The sequence below is a fragment of the Pleurodeles waltl genome, chromosome 9, assembly GCF_031143425.1.
Source record: "Pleurodeles waltl isolate 20211129_DDA chromosome 9, aPleWal1.hap1.20221129, whole genome shotgun sequence".
Lineage (NCBI taxonomy): Eukaryota > Metazoa > Chordata > Amphibia > Caudata > Salamandridae > Pleurodeles > Pleurodeles waltl.
Genome location: NC_090448.1, coordinates 988,862,007 through 988,881,795, shown reverse-complemented (window position 1 = coordinate 988,881,795; position 19,789 = coordinate 988,862,007). Strand labels below are relative to the sequence as shown.

Below are 19,789 nucleotides of genomic sequence, written 5' to 3'. Positions count from 1 at the left end.
TTCACCCTCAAGTCAGCACCTGGAGTAATCACAAACTTCCTGATCCCAATGGCTATTTACTTCCATCATCAAGATGTGAGTGTTCCCATAACTTGACAACTAACTCACCAAGTCTCTGTGATCACATCAAACATCAGAAGGTATTTACTAAACTCTGGACCTACGGAAGGTGTAGAGCCTCACCCTCAAAGTGAAGAAGACAAACCTTATGCCAGCTTAGCGTGTCTTATTATTATGGGCAAACAACAGTGTGGATCAAATAAGGTATATTGTCACAAGAAAAGAAGAGAAATTAACTCTGTTGGTCCAAAAAACAAGCGCAAAGGAAAGGATCACAGTCAGAAAATGTAAGGTCCTTCTGCTTCTTCTGGCATCATGCATTCCTATGATTCTGCAGCATCAGCTCAGAATGAGGCACCTACAAGAAAGGCTAGACATACTGAGAAAACAAGTGTTTAGCCACTCAGCACATCTAGATAACCAAGGACATGAATCAAGCTGTGTATTGTTAGATGGCAAAATAAAACAACTATGCAGGTCAGACCACAATTTCATACGATAACAGATGCCCCAATGAAAGGCTGAGAAAGGACATCTGCAAAATCTGTCTACAACTGGCTTTGGTCCCCTCTGTAGCAGACCTTAACATTAAGTTATTGGAATTAAGAGCAATCATGCTAACCTTAAGCGATCCTCCCTTTGATATCACACCAAGATGTCAGCATAAATACATACAACATTACAACTCTGTAAGGAAAGATAAAGTCCAAGCAGTTGTCAAGAGCAGCTCAACAACTATGGGTTTGGGTTCTATATCACGATAATATCAACAGTGGGACACATTTTAGGTTTACAGAACAAGAAAGAAGATGCCCTTAGCAGAAAGTATGTTGATTACCACAACTTAGAACTAGACTCCAGACAACTGTAACCCCTATTTCAAAGATATGGCAAACCACCATTATATCTCTTTGCCACACCAGGTAAGTCAAATACCTAAGCTTCTTAAGCAGGTAGTGGTATCTCAGCTTCTGGAGGAAGGCTTTTTCCATTTCTTGGTCAGGGAAATTTGCATGCACTTTTCCCCAGATTGCACTTATACCAAGAGTGTTATACCTGCACCAATATTAGTCCCTCCTGCCTGGGTCAAACAGTTTCAGATACCCTTTGTTCCTCTCAGTAAAAACACAGATTTGCTTCAAAGCAGGCCTGTTCCTGCTCTCCAAGAATCAAGGGCAGATACTACGCTATGACCTGGCATTCCTGCACTTGACTTTTTGGCTGCTGCAGATTGAGAATGTGGTTTTCAGAACATTGCACCAAATTGCAAAACAATTTTACTAGAGCGTCTCTTATTATTAAGATGAAAGAGATTTTCCATTTGGAGCTCAGCAAAAAATATTGATCCTCTTTCTATGAACTCTCATGAGGTTCTGCCTCATCTGCTGCATTTTGTATTTCTTAATCAGTGTTAGATGTGACATCTTTGACGTGGTTTCCCCTGTCTTTTTGCCGCTGCTCCTGTATTTTTGACTGTGTGCTTGATTTAGTTTTTGCTGGATTTTGGTACTCTGGGCACTTTAACACTGCTGACCTGTGCTAAAGTGCAAGTGCTTCCTGTGTACATTGTCATTATGATTGGTTATCCAAGACTGGCATATTTGATTTACTAGTAAGCCCCTAGTATAGTGCACTGCGTGTGCCCAGGGCTTGTAAAACAAATACTACTAATGAGCCTGCAGCACTGATTGTGCCACCCACATGAGTAGCCCTGTAAACATGTCCCTGACCTGCCAGTGTAGTGTCTGTGTATGCAGTTTTAAACTGACATGTCGACCTGGTAAGTTCACCCACTTGCCAGGCCCAAACCTTCCCTTTTTAGTACATGTAAGGCACCCCTTAGGTAGGCCCTAGGTAGCCCCATGGGCAGGGTGCAGTGTATTTAAAAGGTAGGACATGTATTAGTGTGTTTTACATATCCTGATAGTGAAGTACTGCCAAATATGGATTTCACTGTTGCAAGGCCTTTCTCTCCTATAGGTTAACATGGGGATTGCCTGTAAATACCTTTTAAGTGCAATTTCCCTTTGGGAGCAGATCGAGTTTGGTGTCTCTGAGCCCACAATTTAAAAATACATATTTTGGTAAAGTTGGATTTTAGATTGTAAGTTTGAAAATGCCACTTTTAGAAAGTGGACATTTTCTTGCTTAACCATTCTGTGCCTCTGCCTTGCTGCTGAATACACATCTGGGTCAGACTGATAGTTGAGCTGTTTGTGAATTCACTATAGACAGCAACACAAAGGGAGCTGAGATGTGTCCTACATATCCAGATGAGTCTTCCCGGGATGGAGTGAAGGGGGGAGCTGACACTTGCACCTGAATAGGGCTGTACCTCTCCTTACACAGTATAGTCTCCAACCCCCTAGAGTGTGTCTGGGGCGAGGACAGGGAGAGGCCGGGTCTTGAGCACTACGAAGACTTTCCTTTGAAGTTTGCCTACTTCAAAGACAGGATGAGTTTAAGTATTGGACTGCAGATCCCACTACTTTAGAACACATTTGGATCAAGAGGAACCTCTGCCAAGGAGAAGAGTTGAAGAGCTGTGATAAGCAGTAATGCCCCTTTGCTGCTTGTGCTTGCTGGGTTGGTCTGCAGTTGCTGCTTCTGCTTTGGAGAGGACAAAAGACTGGACCTTGCTGTGTATCCTGCTTGTGAAGTTTCTCCAAGGGCTTGGACTGAGCTTACCTCCTGTTAAGATGTCTCAGGGACAGCAAAGACTTTGCCTGCCAGCCTGTGGGTACTCCTGCTGGGGTGCATGACTTACCAAGTGGTGCCCACTCCAGTTCCTGGGCCCTTGGGAGTGAGAGCTGGCCTAACAAGAAGAAGAACCAGGCACACCGACTCCGGACGACTCCAGAACCAGCACCATGCCCAATTATGGGCCACTGCCTGCACCTGAAGCTGTGGCCCTCGCTGAAGTGTGACGATCGCGACCCACACCGCAGGCTGGACGCTGCTGCATCACCACTGAAGTCCTGCGACATCGTGAGTCCCAAGTGCCATGTCACGACGTCCGTGACACCCGACTCCGCTGTGGCGCTTTGGCCCCTTGTGTGACTGCAACCATAAAAGGTCGCCCCATCGCGTCTTGACCTGTCGGATTCATCAACTCTGCTGGATCGTACCGACGTGCATCACCTCCCCTGCAACCGTAAAAAAACGATGGCTCGCTTCCCCTGCAGTAAGGAACCTAGGACTCTCCTTTCCAGTGACAGTGAAGAACTGATGCCGCACCGGATCCAGTGACGCCTCACCACCCCAACTCCATGCACCCGCTTGTTTCCTCGTGTACCAAAGGTATTGTATCTGGGGTCTGTGTGACTCCATGACTGGTGCCGCACTCCCTTGCGAGTGGCGCCATACTGCTGGTAACGACTCCGTCAACGACGTCGTGATAGCCCCTTTATTTCATCCTCATCAAAAGATTCACATGCAAATGTTTTTTGCCACAACCATCAACTGCTGCTGAAATAGCTCTTCACTCAAAGGATCTCAAGAGATCCATAAAGTACTGCATTAATAGAACTAAGAACTTCTACAAAACAGACTAATTGTTTGTTTCATATGGAAACTTTAACAAAGTATTCCTTCTGTCAATGTAGTGCATTTCATGTTGGATCACTTCAGGCATTTTTTCTTGCATATCAAAACTAGCCACCTTCTAAGACATAGGATTGAAAAGCATTGGCCAAGGGGCATGGTGGTCACGACCTATGTTTTTGCTGGGTACCCCTCCTGGAAAAATGCAGAGCAGAAACTGGGACTTCACCTCACACCTTTGCCAAGCATTACTGTTTGGATGTCCAGTCGATATCTAAAACAGCAGTGGGACAGGTGGTGCCATGCAGCGTTTTCTACTAAAGTAAGCTTCATTCTTGCCCATGCCATTTCTGAAGGTTCTACTTTGGTAATGATAATTCAAGCATGTGAATCTATCAAAGATTCATTGCTGGAGAAGAAAATGTTTCTTACCTGGACCTATGCTTCTTCAGCATTGGTATATTTTATAGATTCACATGCATCCACCCTCCTCCCTGTTCACGAGGCTACTAAAATATTTATGTTAGAGTCTAGCTACGAAAATCCAGCTGTCAGCACTGTAGACGACGGGTACATCCATAAGACTTTCCAGCTGATTAGATCGCCTTGGGTCAAAAAATCAGGCAGATGAGGTATGTGAAATCTATAAATGTTTTTTGATTTGTTTTCAATGTCAGTTGCCCTATTGAACTACTTCTATGTTAACATTCACAACCAAGGATTCCCAGTCTGACGGTGGGGAATAATTCAAACTTGTGAATCTATAAGAGATACTGAATAACTGTAGTTAAGACAGGTAAGTATTTTTTTTCCTGCTATTTCTGTGCAAATCACACATCTGTTGCTTCTGTAGTCAACCAATTTTTTTTTTACTTTCTAGGACATCACTAAAGTGCAAATCCTGTTTCGACTCAGTAACACTTCTATTTTAATGAAAATCCAAAGGCACCACCTCATAAGTGCCACTGTGTGAAACTTAAAGTACCCATGTGAACTAAAAAGTGAAAAATGCCTTGTAAGCAAAGCACGTTTCACTTTTGTGATACTCTCTAGAATGCCACCTCGAGATAGCATAATAGGGCAGACAAACCAAACAGGGGCTGCAATACGTAGCAAAGTCTGATTGTGAATGTGTAGCTTTTATACTCCACTCGTTAGAAGGAGTTGAAAACTACCTGCACGCTCACAGTATTAAGACTAGTGTATAGCTCTGATTGCAGCCTTGAGTGTTACAAATAGTGTCTTTTTTGCTTGTGGATCTCATGCATCTGCTTTTTCATTGCCACTTGTTGATCCACAGCCGTGACTCTCAGCAATGCTGCCAACAAAACTGTACTCTCTCCTGTATAATCCTGCTGCAGAGTAGCTGTTGTGTGTATGTCCAAGCCTATGAAAGTAGTTGTGTCTTACCTTCTCCATTATTGCCACTCAGTGCTTGGAAATTGATATATTGTCCTCATCACCTAGCTAACTTGGCTGGGTTCATGTGGAGGGGTTCGAATTAATACATTAGCTGCATTCGTTCTTTCGGGAGTGGGGTTTGCTGCCGACAATTGAATACATCAGTGAGGCACAGATTCCTCTTATGTTGAATGGGTTCAGATTTTACAGGACCCTTGGAGTGCATTAAATCAAGTATGCCTCCTCTCATGCCTCCCAAGTGAAATTATTACCTGTTGAGGTTTATGAATGTACTGTTCCCCGAGTTCTCTATGATTATAGTTTTTTTTTTTTTGCTTTTCCATTTATCAAATTCTTTTTTAATTTTTTTTTTGTTATTTGGGTTTTATTAGACTTACAACAGTAAACATTATAGTTGCAACTTAGTTCCATCACTTCATCCAGTCATTGCATATATCAATTCCAACATCATGAACATCACATCATATGTCATATCATAGGGTTATAGAAAATTACAGAATAAGTACATCCGCCTTTCTCATAGTTTCTGTCGACAACAGATATGTAGTGAATGGGCCCCATATAACCCTGGGTCTCAAGGTTTGGGGAAGTTCTTCCGCATAGTATTCTGGTTAATCCCTGCAGTATGTCAAGTCTTTTAACCACATATCAAATTTGGGTGATCTTCTAGTGCCACAATGAATAGCCACTCTCCTTTTTAGCTATCAGCTATTGCTGCTAATTTCTGGTTCATTGGTTGGATCGGCTTACCAAGGTCAAGGAGACACATTTGAGGGGTGTATGGTACTGCCTCACTCACCATTGTTGATAGGGCCTGAGTTACCTGCGTCCAACAGTGATGCACGTGGCTGCAGGTCCAGGCCAAATGCGGAAGGTCTGCTTCCATTATTTGGCAGCAGGCACACTGAGCATCTATCCGCAGCCCAAACTTGCATAGTTGGTGGGAGAGTATCTGTTGCAGATATATAAAATGAATTATCCTTAAGTTACAATTTGATGTCAGTCTGCTCATCACTGCACAGCAAAACTCCCAGTCTGCTAATGTTAGCGGGTCATCTAACAGAGTAGTCCGTTTATTTAGCGCAGTGGGATCATCTGTTGCTGCGTCTCGTTGGGATGCATTGTATAGTCTAGTGATTCGTTTTGTCCTAACTTTACATGTGAGTAGCGTTTGCAGCGCTTCTAGTGAGGTAGGTTTGTTCGGAAATGAGGTATAGTAAGTTCTTATGGCCTCACGTAGCCAGTGATATAAAAAAGTTAGGATAGGGGTCTGTCTTGGCACGCCCAGGAATTCTGTGATTTCTATTCCATTTATCAAATTTTACCCTTGTGCCAAGCTGCAGAAGCAAATACAGAACTTTGAGTTTGTGAAGCTAGCCTATATTGTCTATTCTAAAGAGAAAGAAGTAAGGATATTTTGTGCCCACCTTTGGCAGTTTAGCCTAAGTAATAATTCAGATCTCAAATTAAGTAGAAAATAAACTAGAAATTGAGTAAGAAATAATGAACTTACAATGCTCATGTGATATTTAAGTAAAAGATAAAATGGAGTATTGAAAATAAAGCACAACAGATAAGGGGCTCAAGAGTTACTTCAAAACAAAGCAGAAAAACGGGGCGTAAGTAGGAATTGAGGAATACATGACGTACTTAAAATAGTTTGCTGGAAGACTAGATATGCCTCATGCAATTTGGATTTAAGCAGATTGATCTTAAGCCAAAAATGTGCCAAAGCCATGAATCTTTTTAGAGTAAGAAACCCCTAACACTTTACTTAGAAGGTAAGATTTCAGGTTAAAGCAGAAGGTGCTGCAAACACTCATTACCAAAAATATAATTTTCAAACGTGGCCCTTAGAGGACAGCTGTGCACCACAATTTTTCACTATGGAACTTGAGCACAAAGCTGTTCAGTATCTGAAAGGTTTGGGGCGAAGCCAGTTACCTTGATTTTCTGTGGTGATAGTGAAGGCATTCCAAGTGGTCTCTAGTGGCTCTGTTTATGTGCAAGAAAAATGTGCGGAAGTCACACTCTACAACCCACACCCACAAGGTCATTTCTCCACACTACACAGTATACCAGCATTCCCAGATGACTAGACAATTGACCACAGGCCAGCAGCTTATTCTGACATACAGGACCTTTTTCAAGCCTCAACTTTTAGGGGCAAACTATAGTCACCGGCTAGTCACTTAATTGTTCAAACGGTTTAAGGGCTGATTTAAAAGTTTGGTTGTGGGGATTATCTGTTGAAACAGAGCCGTAGTACACACTTATGGCAAACTTTCAACCCACTTGCACAATTTAGAGGTAGGTGGACTGTGGGTTTACTCCAAAGGAGCAAAACTTACTCCATCAATGAAAAGCTTCATCAGTGACCCAAGGGAGTAGGGACCGTCAGAAGTAAGCCATCGGACCGTCCACCCTATTTAAAGTGGGTGGCCACGTGGCTTTTTTTTACTGTCCGTCACCGCCAGGTATATAGTGATGGTGGGGATATTTATTAAAAAGAAAAATTACCCCCACACCATAGGAGAAGAGATACATTGACAGGAGCCACTGTAACGACGTTTCCTGCTAATGTATAGCACTGTCCCTGGGACCCCCGGGCATCACTAAATGTAGTGGATAGAGTAAAGGCAGGGCTGCAGACTTGAAGTCCTCCCCCACCCTGTCTGCCTTTTCTCCATTTGCCAAACCACAAATCAGACCCGTAGATTTCTATACCCCTTAAGTTCTTGTCAAGAAGCTATCTTGCAACTGTTCGGTTCAATCCCTTTCAAGCGAAAAGAGAAAAATCAAGTCCAAAATCTGGGCAACTCTTTGCTGTACAGGGACTGCAAGGAACTCCATTGTTCCTTCTTGCTTTAAGACTTGATCAAAGGAATCGTGATCTCTCTGGCACTCTTAATGCAAATTCCCGTTGTGTCATTGGACTGGACAGACTATAGGTAAAAAATGCTGAAACAACGGCCACAGAAACGCACCTCTTTTTCCAGCAAACTGATGTAATAAAAGTATCGTGGTATTTGGTTTTAGGTCGGCCAGTTGCCAAAGAGGACAGTGTGAAAACAGGATGGCAAAATGCTTTCAAAAAAGGAAAGTGTCTTTTTGAAACCATGTGTTTCTCTTCGAGAACTCCAGTCCATGTGTCCTTGTGAATGAAATAACAATCCCCTGGTTCCCTAAAGACAGAATACCCAGTAGGCATTGCCAGTGAATAGAAGTTCCCACAGTGACTATTAACATCTTGCTGTCCGATTGTTCTTCCTCAACAACCAATACCCTGTCCTTGTGTCAAGGGAAGCATTTCTACTGCCACTACTAGCAGCCTCCCTTCCAGGTCCATTATTATAAGCCAGATGACTTTACCAGTAGTCCAGATATCTAATCTTCTGGAAAATATATGATATCCTAAATTAAATTATTAAATAAAACCCACGTTGTGCTTCACGACAAACTTGACTCAGAATCTGAATATATTCTACTATACTAGATGTTGCCAATAAAGCATTATAGGTTGGGTTTTATTTATTATCTCATAATATGAAACCATGCTGACATAAGCTGCTAGTTTTCTTTCTGATCTATTAAACGTTTAAGATGTTCTTAGGGTGAATATTTAAACGTGCGTTTCTCCTCAAATCCAAAATGGATATTAAGTAGTGTACACCTTCCTGTGCTCAGAACGCCAGACACAGAAAAACTATCACAACAGTAGCTTAACTGAAACTGAAATGTGTGTCATTTTTTCATAGAGAATTAAGCGGCTCAGCCGGTCTCATAGACCTCAGTCCACAGCAGAGGTCCAAAAAACAAAATAAAATATAAACATTTACAGTAGCAAATCTTGCTAGATTCACTTCTGTGGCATGTCATGGGTAATGACTAAAGGTTGAATTGCACCTTAATATTTCGATTTTTGGGGCTATTTTGTTTTAATTATCGAATAATTCAAAAACATAGTTTTTCAGGGATGTTATAATGCAGGTAACATCGGAAAGAATTACAGCTGTTTAAAATTGCCAGTGCTTCTGAATTCCGTGCGAACCATCCTCCCAAAATTGACATTTCTTCTGGCTGAGGTGTTCTCCTCTATACTGACATTTTATCATAACTTAGAACCCCTCTGAAATGGGAAAGATGACCTCATAGATTCTGTATGTCTGATACTTCATGAATGGCACATAGCGACTACCGGCCTTGTAGCCATTCGGACATGGAACTTGTTTAATGCTCTGTCCCATTTTAGTCATTAATGGCTATATGTTTATTCCCAGCTCATCCAGTGATTGATAACGGCCGACTGGAATGTCCTGGGGGGTTCAAGAGGCTAAATCAGACACACTGCCAAGGTAAGGCTCATTTTCTTTGATCTGTGAAACACGTAAAACTATCAAGCCAGAGTAAAGAACCCCAGATTCACACACGGCGGTATTTGGCTGAAATATCAAATGAAATAGGGATGCAGCCTTGTTCTGAATTAACAAGTGGTTAAAGTAGCCCCAATTAATCCTTACTCCTGCAGTCCAAACATGGTTAGTTCTAATTTATTTCTTAATGAACAGATCTTCCACATATTGTTATACACATGTTTTAGAGTACCTTGAGCACTGCGCTACCACCTATTAGATCCCCTGTCTGTGAATATCTAACTATGTGAAACTACACTTCACAGAAATCTCTGCTCAATGTGGACGCGTGGCTTCTAAACCATTTAAATGATCGATTACCGGAAGGCTTGTTCACAAACACGTTCAGGTGCTGAGTATAAATTTGTGAAAAATGTATCCTAAGGGTTGCGTGTCAACCATGCCAGGGGTCCCTTATCCCAGGTCCACTCAGAATACAGGGCTGTTTCTTTTCGACAACTGTTTCCTGAAACATTCAGCATCAAGGGCAGCGATGGAACTAGCTCTAGTGCTGAAAGTGTTTATCAGTGATTTCTTTAGAGCCAGCGAGTCTTTGAAATTTCAGCACCAAGGATAACTCCGGAACTGGATATCACACAGACCACATGGCAGATGAGACACCTTCATACAGAGCACCCGGCAGATGATATACCTTCATACAGAGCACTCACATCACACACCTTCATACAGAGCACTCACATCACACACCGTCGTACAGAGCACTAACATCACACACCGTCGTACAGAGCATTAACATCACGCAACTTGGTACAGACCACAAATATCACACATCTTCGTACAGAGCACTTAAATCACACACAGTTGTACAGAGCACTCACATCACACACCTTCATACAGAGCACTCACATCACACATCTTCATACAGAGCACTGACCTCACACACAGTTGTACAGAGCACTCACATCACACAACTTCATACAGAGTACTCACATCACACACAGTCGTACAGAGCACTGACATCACACCTTCATACAGAGCACTCACATAACACACCATCGTACAGAGCACTCACATCACACACCGTCGTACAGAGCACTTACATCACACACCGTTGTACAGAGCAGTCACATCACACACTGTCATACAGATCACACACCGTCGTACAGAGCACTCACTTCACACACCTTTGTACAGAGCACCCACATCACACACCTTTGTACAGAGCTTTCACATCACACACCGTTCTACAGGGCACTCACATCACACACCTACATCCACAGCGCTCACATTACACACCTTCATACAGAGCGCCCACATCACACACCATTGTACTAAGCACTCACATCACACACCGTTATACACAGCACTGACATTACGTACCTTCGTACAGAGCACTCACATCACTCACCGTCGTACAGAGCACCCATATCACACATCTTCGTACAGAGCACTCACATCACTCACCGTCGTACAGAGCACCAATATCACACATCTTCATACAGAGCACTCACATCACACACTGTTGTACAGCGCACTCCCAACGCACATCTTCGTACAAAGCACTCACATCACACACCTTCGTACAGAACACTCACCTCACACACCTTCATACAAAGCACTCACATCACACCCCTTCATACAGATTACTCACATCATACACAGTCGTACAGAGCACTCACATTTCACACCTTCATACAGAGCACTCACATGCTATCGCACAGAGCAGTCACATCACACACCGTGACACAAACACTCACATCACACACTGTCATACAGAGCACTCACATCACATACCATTGTACAGAGCACTCACATCACACACCTTCACGCAGAGCACTCACATCACACACCGTCGTACAGAGCACTCACATCATACACCTTCATTCAGAGCACTCACGTCACGCAACGTTGTACATAGCACCCTCATCCCACACCTTCATACTGAGCAGTTACATCACACACCATTGTTCAGTGCACTCACATCACATACCTTCATACAGAGCACTCACGTCAAACACTGTCGTACAGAGCAATCACATCACACACCTTTACAGAGCATTCACATCACGCGTTGTCGTACAGAGCACTAACATCACACACTGTCGTACAGAGCACTCACATCATGCACCTTCATATAGCACTAACATCACACACCTTTGTGCAGAAAGTTTATTGACACACCTTCATACAGAGCACTCACATCACGCACCTTCATACAGCACTAACATCACGCACCTTTGTGCAGAAAGTTTATTGACACACCTTCATACAGAGCAGTCAGGAGATCACACAAATTCATACAGAGCAGTTGGCAGGTGCCACACCCTCATATAGAGCACACAGCAGATGACATACCTTCATACAGAGCACTCACATCACAGTCCATCGTACAGAGCTCTCACATCACACTCCGTCGTACAAAGCACTCACATCATGCACCTTTGTACAGAGCACTCACATCACATAGCTTCATACAGAACACTCACATCACATACTGTCGTACAGAGCACTCATATCATGCACTTTCATACAGAGCACCCACTTTTTCCAGTATTGGATCTTTCATAGATTCACATGCCTGATTCATTCCCCATTGTCACTGTGGGAGTCCCACAGTACCATAGTAAATCAGTATGTAAAACGTACATAGGCTATAATAGCACTATGCCATTAGTTTAACAGCCTATCTATGTTCTATTTTAAAAAGGGCCTAACGTTAACTAAAACCAATCAGGTGCTATCACCCTCTAGAACATTTCGAAGAGAAGCTGATTCCCTCAGATTTTGTACCACATGTTGTGTGAAGGGGTCTCCTTGAAGCTCTGCTCAGTTTTTTCCTATATTTGCCAACATGTTTACAGCTACAATGTCTCAATCTTTTAATAAGGGCCTCTTCAGATCATGCAAGTCCTGTGGGAAGAAAAGACTGCATGTGGATGACCCACACACAAACTGTCTCTAATGCCTCTACCCTCAATATCAGGTATAGGAGTGCCCAAGTTGCCATATGATCTCTTTAAAAATGTTGAGAGACAGGGAGTGGAGAATACTTCAGTGGCTACAGAAGTCGATATCACAAAAGTCCAGTTCTTCTGAAGAGGTCAGTGATTCATCTGCTAGACCCCACAAAAGGTCAAGATCCTCTGACCAAGGGGCTTCTGAAGAGAGTAGAAAGGATTTAAAATTGCATCATAAGGACCATCTACAAAAGAAGAAACTAAAACTCATCTCCACAGGGTCAGCCTCTTCACAACCATCCACTCCATCAGTTAAAAAAGGGAACAGAAAGCGTTCTCCTTCAGATCTGTCGACATCGAAGACAAAACCTCCCCTCACAACACAGTCTGCACCAGCATCACTGTTGACGTTGGTGTCGACGACGACCTTCTCCACTGTCTCATCCATGAGGCCATCATCGTTGAAAACTTCCACATCAGGAGCCAATGATGCTTCTATTTTGTCAACCAAGATGATTATCGCCTCTAAGTCACTGTCAACAGTGGATTTGACCTCGCCTACAACATCTACGAAGATGAGGTTGACAAAAACGTTGTCAACTTGAACACCATTGACAGCAGCGGTATCTGCACTACCACTGTCAACAACAACATCATTATCTACAAAACCGGCACCATCATCCACAACACCACCGTCAATGACAGCACTGTCGTGGACAGCACCATCAATGAGAGAAGTTTTACTGTTGAGGCCTCATTCGACGTTTACTTCATCAACAAGGTCATCGATGGGACCGTCAACTAAAACAAAAATTACAAAGACTGTTTTTGGGCCAGAAGCGACCACTCCAAGTAAGGTCTCAGCTTTACTACATAATCAGTTATTGGACTGAGAAGAGTTGGACGACGAGGGGCCTTTTCGGGATGCACACAGTCCTTCAGAAGTCAAATATCAGGAGGAAGATCATGACGATGTGAATGAGCAGCAATATTATGAACCATACTATGCTTCTCCTAGACATTATTATGAACAATACGAGTATCACCCGAGTTCTCAGCCTAGGCAAGATGTTGTGCAGATGCCTACTTCATTAATCCAGGATCTATAGGCCATGCTGCAAGATTATAGGAAAAGGTATCTTGAACTTCCACAGGAACAGCAACCTGCATCACCCCAGCATGTTTCTCCTACAACACCAGGCGCATCCCTCGCCCAGAAACATCCAGAATGACACCAGTCTCCACTATTGCAGCACCTCCTAGAAAAGATCATTCTTCCACAGATGAGAGAGAGGAAAGCGACATTCCTCAACATCCACAGGACAAATGGGATGACTACCTTTTTCCTACTCCCTCTATTCATCCTTCAGACTCTCTTTCAGAAGACATCAGGTGTTTTCACAACCTAATGGTTCGAGTGGTTGAAAGATTCCATCTACCAGCTTCTGTCAGGCTGTCCGACTGTTTTCTTCATGACTTTAAAGAGAAGGCCAGGAAGTCTGTGAGAGTCATCCCCATTATTGACTATATGTCGAATGAGGGAATAAAGATCATGAAGAATAAAGCTATGGTACAGGCAGTACCACCTCACCTGAACAAAAAGTATAAAGCCACAAATAATTCCCTCCCCTGTCTCATCAGTCACCCAAAACCGGATTCAGTCATTTCACAGGCACCACAAAGACATTCAAAGAGCCCTTCCGCCTCCGTCTCTGAGCTCCCAGACAAGGAAGGCAAACACTTGGTCCACATTGGGAAAAGATTTTCTCCTATGTCTGCTGTAAATGTCTGCGCAGGCAATTCACTTGCGATTCTGGGGTGCTATGACCACCAGATGTGGTCAGATATCAAGAGTCTGTTCGATCTGATTCCTGAAGACAAGAAGGCAAAAGTAAAAAAGATTTTACAAGTGGGTGATCGTGATTCCTCTGAGATTATAGATTTTGCTGTTGACACCGCCTCCACGGATTTCCACCAGTTAGATGGAACAGCACTCTTGAGGTGCCTAAGATAGCTAAAGGCTTCGCCTTTTAGACCAGAGGTCCAATCAAAAATCCTAGACATGGTCTATGATGGCAAAACTTTATTTGGCAAATATATTGATGGTGCCTTATTGGCTATAAAATCGGACACCACTAGGTCTCTCAGCACTCTCCAGTTTAAAAAGTTGCCCTTTTGAGGGACTAGAATGAGAGGTTACTCCACTTATAGAGGAGGCTATCAGCGACCTATGCAATATCAGCCACAATCTCAATATAGACCTTCTTACAATCACACCTACCGCCAACCACCCTCAGCAGCCTACGACAAGCAGGGTGCAAGCCAGAAGCAAATCCCCCAAGGCCAAAACACTAGCTGCAAGCAGTGACCTGGACCAGGTACCGGCTACATCTGTCCCTTTACCACAGGTGGGCGTGAACATCTCCAACTACCTCCCCCAATGGAAGATGATAACATTAGACAAATGGGTTTGGACTTAATGAACTATGGCCATACCCTGGAGTTTGTGCAGAAACCACCAAACAATCCTCCAAAAGGAGCACACCCACCTCATCTTAACCTAATGAGGAAAGAAGCCCTAATAATGCTTACTAAGGGTGCAATAGAAAAGGTTTCTTTTCATCAAAAAGGAATGAGATTCTACTCCTGTTTTTTCCTTGTAAGAAAGAAGACAGGGGAATGGAGACCCACCTTGGACCTCAGGAAATTAAGCAAGTTTTTGTGCAGTGGTTCCATGTGATCACTCTGTCAGACATCCTCCACCTGTTAAACAGCGGAGATTACATGATGTCCCTATACAAGATGCTTACTTCCACATTCCCATACATCCCAAGCATCGCAAGTATCTCCGTTTCACCATAGCTGGTACCCTTTCCTTCCCTTTGTTCTAAAATTTGCTCCTCAAATTTTCACCAAATGCCTTGCCCCAGTAGCAGGCACACTTAGGTTTTTCCCCTACCTGAACGACTGGCTGCTAAAAGCCTCAACAGGAAAGCAAGCCTATGAAGCCATCAAAGTTTGCCTTGCTCTGTTTCGCAGGCTAGGCCTCACAGTAAACTACCCGAAATCTTCCTCCATTCCAAAACAAACCATTATGTTTTTGAGTGCCAGCCTTGATACAATCAGAAACAAGTCCTTTCTATCTCAAGACAGGCAACATAAGTTGTCCAGCCTGGTTCTGCAAATCTCCAAAAGAAAGTCGGTTTCTGTAAAACTATATAGGTTGCTCCTAGGCATGATCTCCTCTGCAATAAACATAGTCATGCTGACACAACTAAAAAGGATACCACTACAAGAGGAGCTCCAGATACAATGGAGCCAATCACAAAACTCCTTCGAAGACTTGATCAGCATTACCCTGAGGATGAGGGAGACACTAGTATGGTGGTTTCACAAAGACCATATCTCTCAAGGCCTTACATTCCTGACCCGAGTTCCAAACGTCGTCCTACTGACCGAGGCTTCTTTGAAGGACTACAGCACTGATCTTCAGGGCCTACAGATCCAGGGGAGATGGTCTACACAGCAAAAACTAATGAACACCAATCGCCTGGAACTCAAAGCAGGAACCTCTGTGCTGGTCCGTACAGACAATATGACTAGCATTTATTATAGCAACAAAAAAGGGGGAACCAGGTCCCTATCGCTCTCTCAAGGGGCTCAAAATCTTTGAAATTGTCTTGCAGTCCACCAGATATCTCTAAAAGCTGGACACATATCAGGAGTGAACAATACCTTAGTGGCCACTCTCAGCAAATCCACAGACAGTTGTCACAAGAAGAACTGGATTAACAGGTATTGGACAGAATATTCTCTTGCTGGGGCAAACCAGCATTGGACATCTTTGCGACAGACAAGAACGCCAAATACCAGTTCTATGCCAGTCGATAACCACTTCCAGGATCATTGGGAAATGCCCTTTTAAATAGATGGTCCGAGAGTTATGCTTATGCTTTTTTCCCCTTCCTTCTCACATTGAGAATCCTCAACAAAATGAAGAGAGAGCACTGCTGCCTCATTTTAATAGCTCCCAAATGGCCCAGAACCCATTGGTTTACGGAGTTCCTGTTACTCTCAGATTCCAGTCCCATCCAGCCACCCAAAATCCAAACCCTATTGACGAGGAACGACGGACAGATTTTGCTTGCGGAAACCAGCCTCTCTACAATTACACGCCTGGCTGATGAATTCATTGAATTCTGAGATGTAAATATCTCTCAGGACTGCAGAGATATTCTGGTCAAAACAAGAGCTGAATCAATAAACAAGACATACAGGCTGAAATGGAAAAGATTCTGTTTATGGTGTCAACAATCTAACCTGCATCCCTTTGGAAGAGTCACTAGAGACTGTACCAACTTTCGCTAGCCAAATTAGGCTTAGTTCACATGTCTGTTAATGTTCACCTATCCCCAATTTCATGATACAGACATTCTACTCATTCTCCCTCTCTATGACTAGGATAGTCGAACAATAAATGAAAGGATTATTCAGTCTTTCCTCCAATACAGGCACCTCCCCCAGAATGGCATCTCAACATGGTTTTCGCACAGCTCATGAAGCCTCCACTCAAGCCCATTCACAAGGCAGATCTGAAATTCCTCACAAGGAAGGACGCTCTGTTGTTGGCCCTCCCATCTGCTAGAAGGGTCAGTGAGATCCAAGCATTTACAATTCAGAAATCGTTCTTGCGTTTCACTGATGATTAAGTACTTCTCAGAACAAACTCACGGTTCACTCCCAAAGTACCATCACAGTTTCACCTCAATAAACCATACTTGGCACTTTCTTCCCAAATCCGGAACTCCAGCTGAAAAGTCTCTTCACACCTTGGACTATATGCTCTCTCTTAAATTGTATAGTCACCGTACCAAGCAATTTAGAAAATCTGATCAGTTGTTTACTCCAGTATTGGAACTTTCATAGATTCACATGCTTGAATCCTCCCCCGCCGTCGAGATGGGAGTCCCCATTGTTATAAAAAACATAATTCTCTAACATAGTAATACATTACATGCATAAGCTGTTTATATTAGTAACATATCACAGTTGTTTAAGAAAAAAGGACCAAAGTTCAGAGTGCTCCAATCAGATCACTCCTCCCTCTAGAACCCTCCTGTGAGGAGCTTCCTTCCCTCAGATCAAGCATTAGTGCTGAATTATAGGCAACACTGAGAATATGAAGGTGAGCTCCACAGGAGAGGCAGGTGGGTCGCATGTAACTCTGTGAAGGCTTCCAGTACTGGAGAACTAGTTACAGGAAAGTAACTTATTTCTTACTCCAGTTTTGGCACTTTCATAGATTCACATGCTTGAATCAGAATAGCAAGCAGTAACAATCATATTTTCTATAGTTATTTATATAGACATATATATACATATATATATATAGGCATAAATATAGAAATAAAGCTGATGGCGGGTGATAGTAAAATGGATCACCTTCATTGGAAGAGATGTCTAGGGACTGCCTGACCAACTGCCGCATCTCCGCTTGTTTCAATGTCCAAACAGTAGTGTCTTGTGAAAGTGTGGGCTCTCTTCCATGTTGCAGGCTGGCAAATTTCCAAAGAGAAATTCCTGAAAACAATGCACAGGAGGTGGATACTGATATGGTAGAATGTGCGTGCATCTTAGAGTCTAAAGGTAGACCAGCATTCTTATGGCAGAGGATAATTGCTGATGTAATCCAGCATACTCCTCTCAAGAGGCTTTCAAAGACTCATGTGACACAGTCTAGCACATCACCAAGTAAGGTGTCAAGACTTTTGCCATCTCGTTTTTTAGATGGGAACGATGATGATAAATCAGATCAGGACGCCTTGTTTGGAGTAGCCAGGAGTCCATCCCAGTTGCATGTTAAATGTCAGGAGTACTCTGATGATGACTCCTATTATGATCAGCACTATTATGATCTAGTCTCACACCAGCAACAGCAAGGAATGGTGTGCTTACCTTCTGGTCTTGTTTCTAACCTACAGGCCATGCTGGCCGATTATAGGGAGCGCTTCCATCCACAGTCGGCAAAAGATCCTACACCAGTGGTTACTGCACCATGTACTCCAGTACTTCTACCAGTTCTTCCTGCTGCGCCGCAAATTCCTCCTCACGCTCCACAGAGTCCACAAGTCCAGGCCTCGTCAAACGAAGCGGCTGAAGAAGGAGAAGTTCTCTCGGAGCAGGATGAACGGGATGATTATGTACTCCCAGCACCCCCTTCACTGGAGCCAACTTCAGTTGAATCCCCTCTAGAGGATATTAGATCTTTTCATAATCTATTAGAAAAAGCGGCTGCACGATTTGAGCTCCAAACGCCATCTACACAGCAGGATTGCTTCTTATATGACTTTAAAGAGCTGCATAGGAAGGTAGTCAGAGCAATCCCTATTATAGACCATGTATGGAAACAGGGACTAAAAATTATGCAGAACCCCGCTACGGTGCCAGCGGTATTGCCAGAGCTGGACAAGAAATGTAAAGCGACAGAGGACGCCCCTGCTTGCCTGGTGGGACATCCAAAACCAGACTCAGTGGTTTCTCAGGCAACCCAGCGACGCTCTAGAAACCCTTCAGCACGTCTTTCTGCACCTCCCGACAAGGATGGTAGGTGCTTTGACAACATTGGAAAAAGATTTTCTTCTATGTCTGCCATTGTGGTCCATGCTGCAAATTCCCTGGCGCACCTGGGCAGATATGACAGGCAGCTATGGTCGGACATTTCTCACTCTGTAGATGATCTTCCAGATTCCAGCAAGTCGGAAGCGAGAAAGATTCTCCTTGAAGGTCAGCCCACATCTGCAGAGGTTATTGACTGTACTTTGGACATTGCCGCTATGGGGTTTCGGCTACTGGCTGGTTCAGCTGTCTTAAGGCGCCAAGGGTGGCATAAGGCCACAAATTTTCGACCAGATGTCCAAACAAAAATCCTTGACCTCCCTTATGCTGGACAAGACCCTTTTGGAAAACATGTGGATGATACTCTTCAAGCAATCAAAGCAGACACTGATACTGCCAGGTCTTTAGGATCACTGCAGTATAAGCGCACACCCTTTTGAGGAGCCAGTGGTAGAGGGCACTCTTCCTTTCAAGGTGGTTACCAATCACTCAGGTACCCAGCTTATTCCTCTCAATTCCAATCTTCTAAACCCCAATACCATCAGAGGCAACCACCGGCGGTGGCATACAACAGATCTCCTCCTAGAGGAAAGTCGGGAAGACAATCTATGGACACCTCCCGCATGCACTGACAGCCTCCAAGGGCCGGCTACCTCTCTTTCTTTGGCACATCACCTGCAACGTTGGCATCAGATCACAAACGAGAAATGGGTTCTGGACATAATAACTTATGGTCATCTGCTAGAGTTCACTTGCATGCCCCCCGAGACCCCACCGTCCCGGGCACGTCAACAGCATCTGCATCTTCTCCTTCTGGAA

The 19,789-nt window shown here is 43.6% G+C and overlaps 1 protein-coding gene across 5 annotated transcripts in view; it reads left to right on the top strand.

Annotated features, from left to right (window-relative positions):
- Positions 1-19,789, top strand: part of LTBP2 (latent transforming growth factor beta binding protein 2) — a 1,514,902-nt gene that overhangs the window by 844,631 nt on the left and 650,482 nt on the right. For all 5 annotated transcript variants that reach the window (XM_069208495.1, XM_069208492.1, XM_069208494.1 and 2 more), the window contains exon 9: positions 9,306-9,380. In XM_069208495.1, coding sequence (XP_069064596.1) covers positions 9,306-9,380 — 75 coding nt within the window. The remainder of the gene's footprint in view (positions 1-9,305; positions 9,381-19,789) is intronic.